Raw genomic sequence first — 5,931 nt, 5'->3', positions numbered from 1 at the left:
CAGGCTGCCCGCCTTTTCGGGCCCCGCCCCCGCACCCGCACCCGCACCCGCACCCGCACAGCGCTGTCTCGCATCCAGAGCGCTTTCTCTCCCGAGGCTTTCTGCCCCGCCCCGGCCCGGGGAGCAAGAGACGTGAGCTGGAGCCTCTGACCAACCTAGTCCCCACCCCCGACGGGTGACCCAGGACCGGCGTCCAGCTCCAGGACTTGATTCACCAGAAAACAGCCTGGCTTGTTTTGAAAACGCTTGGGTGTGCAGGCTCACCACCTCCTGTGAGAACCCCCGTCTAAACTATTTCTTTACATGAAGTAAGACTGTTTTATCAGGCTGTCCGTCTTTGGCTCCAATACTAGTTGCTTTTCAGAATAAATCTAAATCCTCTCCTCCAGCAAAAGGCAACAGACCTTGAAGTGCAGGAAACTTACAATATAATCCCAACTAAGTAAGCGTAAGGGCACTCAAACTTTTTCTTTTTCACTCAAACATCAGATTTTGCCATGAGATTTTTGGACGTTTGCTCTTCACCCTACTCCCATCCCCATACTTTTTCTTTTTCAGACAAAGTAACCTCAGTTTCTACAGCGGCTTTTTTCTACCTCTTTATTTCTTACTAAAGCCCACCAGTCCTCCAGATTCCCTCCAAAATATGCCTTGTTCTCTTCTTCTTCTTCTTCTTCTTCTTCTTCTTCTTCTTCTTCTTCTTCTTCTTCTTCTTCTTCTTTTTTCAGAGACAGATTTTTCTCTATAGGGTGTGTGCACTCACTTGAGAAACAGAGAGACAGAATGCAAGAAATCATCCCCAGGGGCCATGGTCACTCTGCGGTCCTTTCTCCTTCATTCTCCCGGGATTTTGGACACGCATCATGTACACACCCCTGATGTGAGTTTTAAGCCACTGGGTCCAGAACTTGAACTGCAGTGGACTATGTGGGACTCCAGTCACCTAACCATTACACCATCTGTTGGTCCCCAAAATATGCCTTTCTTTTGTCACCTTCCATCACCTCCTCTTTGCTAAGAGAGGGAAGAATCTACTATTTTCGAGCATTAAATGAAAACAGACTCAGACTCAATGGTTGGAGAGAACGTGTTTGTACAAAAGCCTCCACTTGGAAGGAATTCATTTATGAATTCTACAGACAATACACTTCAGCCAGCTCACAGTTCTTTCCCAGTCGGAGGGTCCTTCATACCTAGACTCCGCTTTACACTTGCAGTGAGATTTCCAAATATTTTTCTTCCTAGCTAGACTGGCAGGCTTATGAAAGCAAGAACTTCTCTGTAATTCCAGGCGTCTTTCACGTAACAGTGTTTAACAACAGAGGACAGATTAATACCTCTTAGTAAAGAAACGTGCATTTAGAGAAGCAGCGATTGCTTGCGGGGTGGGTGGTGGGTGGGGGGAAACGGGGTGGGTGGGGGCTTCGCCTTCACACTTAGCTTTAAGTCCCAGACTTGTGATTCAAGAGTTTTACAATCATGAGCTGATGATACAGGATATAAACCTTAGTCTGGTTTGTTATACCAGAATTCCTGCCTTTTACATTCATTCATGTAATGACTACCAAAAGCTACTATCTGCCACCTACTTCTCAGAGCTGGAGATAAGGCAGTGATGATGTCAGGTGGGAACTAGGGATTGGAAAAATATAAAGTAAGATTAAAAAAAAATTTAACGGGTGGGGTGGGAGACTATTTAGACGTGATGGTTAACTATATCCCTTTAAGTGTGCCTGACAAGGACATTTTAAATCATAAACATTCCTATAAGGAACGATGAGTTCCCTGATCTTGAAGATTTGCTATTATATTCCCAGGACATAGCTGAAAAATTGGCATTTTGTAACTATTTAACAAGAATTTGTTGAACAAATGGATAGACGAATTTGAGTCTTAAAAAATAGACTCCATCTGGCTAGTTTAAGAAAAGACTGAATTACTTGAGTACAATCTCTGGTCTTTCACTTCTGTGTCTCCAGTGTCTGTCATATTGTCTAGCACTTAGCAGTCTCCAAATAAATATTTATTGGAACTGAAGTGAGTGAGTTCCTGCCTGAGGAAGTATGTTGCCACAGATTGTACCAGCATTGTGTTACGTGATAATTCTCCCATCACTCAAATGTGTTGTTTTTCTGTTATTGAACATTTTGTCTTCATGTCACCGAGAAGAAATGCCCATAAAACTATAGAAAACAGTCCTGAGAAACAACTAATCATTAAGAGTTCACCAAGGAATATTAAACTAGCTAAATAAGTTTATTTCCCTGGAGAGAACCAAATGTCATGCATATATACACACAATTTTCTATCTTGAGCTTCTCTAGTATTGCAGAATTACAGGGCAAGAGAAGGTCTCATGTCATGAGAGAAAAACAATTTCCATTATATTTTCTATTCCGGGGTGGGTGGGGGCTTCGCCTTCACACTTAGCTTTAAGTCCCAGACTTGTGATTCAAGAGTTTTACAATCATGAGCTGATGATACAGGATATAAACCTTAGTCTGGTTTGTTATACCAGAATTCCTGCCTTTTACATTCATTCATGTAATGACTACCAAAAGCTACTATCTGCCACCTACTTCTCAGAGCTGGAGATAAGGCAGTGATGATGTCAGGTGGGAACTAGGGATTGGAAAAATATAAAGTAAGATTAAAAAAAAATTTAACGGGTGGGGTGGGAGACTATTTAGACGTGATGGTTAACTATATCCCTTTAAGTGTGCCTGACAAGGACATTTTAAATCATAAACATTCCTATAAGGAACGATGAGTTCCCTGATCTTGAAGATTTGCTATTATATTCCCAGGACATAGCTGAAAAATTGGCATTTTGTAACTATTTAACAAGAATTTGTTGAACAAATGGATAGACGAATTTGAGTCTTAAAAAATAGACTCCATCTGGCTAGTTTAAGAAAAGACTGAATTACTTGAGTACAATCTCTGGTCTTTCACTTCTGTGTCTCCAGTGTCTGTCATATTGTCTAGCACTTAGCAGTCTCCAAATAAATATTTATTGGAACTGAAGTGAGTGAGTTCCTGCCTGAGGAAGTATGTTGCCACAGATTGTACCAGCATTGTGTTACGTGATAATTCTCCCATCACTCAAATGTGTTGTTTTTCTGTTATTGAACATTTTGTCTTCATGTCACCGAGAAGAAATGCCCATAAAACTATAGAAAACAGTCCTGAGAAACAACTAATCATTAAGAGTTCACCAAGGAATATTAAACTAGCTAAATAAGTTTATTTCCCTGGAGAGAACCAAATGTCATGCATATATACACACAATTTTCTATCTTGAGCTTCTCTAGTATTGCAGAATTACAGGGCAAGAGAAGGTCTCATGTCATGAGAGAAAAACAATTTCCATTATATTTTCTATTCCTGAAGGGATTACAATATCACTATTTGGCAATGGCCTACCTAAAATAAACTACAGCTGCATAAGAAATGTTTTCTTTAGTTCTAGAATTAGAACATGTTCTTTAAAAACTCAAATCAACTTCTAATAAAAGGAAAAACTATTTGCATTCCTTTATTTCTTTTTTTAACCAGGACAGCACATTTATTCATCAAATAAATATTTGTCGGGTGTTTCTTATGTGTTAGACACTGTCCTAGGCTCTGAGGTTACAGCAGGTACCCAAATAAAAATCTGCCCCTTGTAAAGCTTGTATTGTATTCAGTAGAGGAATGAATAAATGAATAAATTAGCAAAAGATATTGCCTGATCTCATTCCAACCAGGTTCTCAAAAAAGATGAGTTCTCATAACTTCCTCGATTTTGTCTTTTCATTTTTCACGCCTCTGTGCTCAGTGTACTTGCTTTTTACCCTAGAGCTCTGCTTAAAATCAAAATCTCAAAAACCACCAATGAGCTCTTACAGGTCTTCATGTTACTCCCCTTGATTCCCACTTTCACCACTGTAATTCAGTTTATTACCTTTCAATCTATCATAATCTCCAAAGGGTTTATTCCATCTCTGGCTAATATTTTTCTCCAGTACTTTAAAATCCTAATGAGGCAGGGAGGGCTCCTTCGAAGTCTCCAGCTTTGATATTTTGTATAGTCTGATACAAATTCTTTGACCTTCTTATATCCCTAGACACCTAAAATGTCACTAACTACTACTAGGTAAGTACATTATATTACTCGATACTGCTAAAAACAATGTCAACAGCTGAAAACTAGGATCAGCTTAGTTCTGGCTCAGAGGAGAAGGGTAAACACTGTGTGTGTGTGTGTGTGTGTGTGTGTGTGTGTGTATGTGTGTGGCCAGTGCTCATCAGAACATGGTAAATTGGTTCAGTGGCTTGTTGTCCCATTGTTTTAAACATTAGTCTGAGAAATACATTCAGAAGAAAGCAAATACTACTCCTGAAAACAAGAACTTTCAAAGCCTTTAATATGATCAGTGATAGATAGCTTTTATTTGCTCTAGCAGTAGAACATCTGAAATGCATGCATGTTTATGAAGTACAGCTTATGCAAACTGCTACCAAACAATGAAGAGACAAATGCCCATCTGCAATGGCCATGTTGCCAGTTCTTTAGCTGCAACGTTATGCTTCTTGTCTAGTTCAACAGCTATCAAGACTCGCATGTATGTCAGATCGTATGCGGTCATCTAATCACTTCATGGCAGAGTAGCCTCTAACCCCAATGATCAATTTCAAACTCCAAAGCTCTTCGTAGTGACAAACTTGGAGGACAAAGTTAACATTTCATGGCTTCAGGAATTAAATCTGCTGCAGGCTTTTCACTGATTTGAACCATGTACTAATGACTACATGGTTCAAATCGGAATGCTTTCAGAGAATTTTAAGATGATTTACTACTGTTTAGCACCTCATCCATGCCACCCCGTCATGCACTTACTAGTAAATGATCTTCCAGAGTAATTATAATCATTATAAATCCATAATATAATTCTTCAACTATGTACTTGCATGTAAACAAGGCTGTTTACTCATAACCATGCTTTAAGGTTGCCACTTTAAATTCCTTTAAGACAGCTAACTCTTTTCCTACAGCCATGCATTTCTCTCTTGGCTTATACAGTCATTTTTTTTTTTTCAGAAATTAGAACTTTAGGGAACCAGCAGTTAGCGTAATGGCTATGTCGCTGGACTCCCACGTAGTCCACCGCGGTTCGTGTCCCGGACCCGATGGCTTAAAACTCACGCCGGGCACGTGTGCGTACATGCCCAACGTCCCGAGAGGAGAATGGAGGAGAAGGGATTGTGGCGTGACCATCCCCCCTGGGGGGTGATTTCTCGCTTTCTGTCTCTATGTTTCTCTCTGTCTGTCTGGCGAGCGCACGCGCCCTATAGTGAAAAAAAAAACAAAACAAACAAAAAAAAAAACCTCTCCAAAAAAAAAAATAAAAAAAAGAAATTAGAACTTTATGCCTATTCCAGGACAAAAAATAGAAATCAACTCATCGAAAGAGTTTTCCTTTTCCTGTTTCAAATCTTTTTACTTGGGACTACCCTTACCAACTTCTAATTTCCAGTCTAAAGTATAATAATACATACACACAGGTGCTTAAAAGGGTACCGATTCAGTTTTTTTTTTTTTTCTTTTTGTACATTTTCCATTATGCTGCCATCTGTAAATACTAATTAAGCATTATTTATGGTCGCAGTAGTGAAGATTTACAGTAAAGTTTGTTCATGATAATTGGTAAGGAGGCCAGCAGGTAGTGGGCATGGCGGTTGGGGTGTTGAACTCCCACATGGCCCACTACGGTTAGAGTCCTGGAGGTGATGGCTTGAACAAGTCAGGGGCATGTGCGTGTTTGTGCCCAGGATCCTGGGAGGAGAACGATGGAGAAGAGGTTTCAGTATGGCCGTGTCCCTTCCACCCTGTCCCGGTCTCACCCTGATTTCTCACTTTTCCTCTCACTGATTCTCTCTCTCTTTCCC

General features: G+C 40.3%; 1 protein-coding gene across 1 annotated transcript in view; it reads right to left on the bottom strand.

The window, feature by feature from the left end:
• Window positions 1-74, bottom strand: part of FAM162B (family with sequence similarity 162 member B) — a 5,074-nt gene extending 5,000 nt beyond the window's left edge. Inside the window, exon 1 of the mRNA XM_006157887.1 lies at window positions 23-74. Within this exon, the coding sequence (XP_006157949.1) occupies window positions 23-74 (52 nt within the window). The remainder of the gene's footprint in view (window positions 1-22) is intronic.
• Window positions 75-5,931: the final 5,857 nt, after the last annotated feature.

This window comes from Tupaia chinensis, unplaced genomic scaffold (genome assembly GCF_000334495.1).
Source record: "Tupaia chinensis unplaced genomic scaffold, TupChi_1.0 Scaffold000563_1, whole genome shotgun sequence".
Classification (NCBI taxonomy): domain Eukaryota; kingdom Metazoa; phylum Chordata; class Mammalia; order Scandentia; family Tupaiidae; genus Tupaia; species Tupaia belangeri.
The sequence above is the reverse complement of the archived record's forward strand: the minus strand, read 5'-3'. Positions and strand labels throughout refer to the sequence as shown.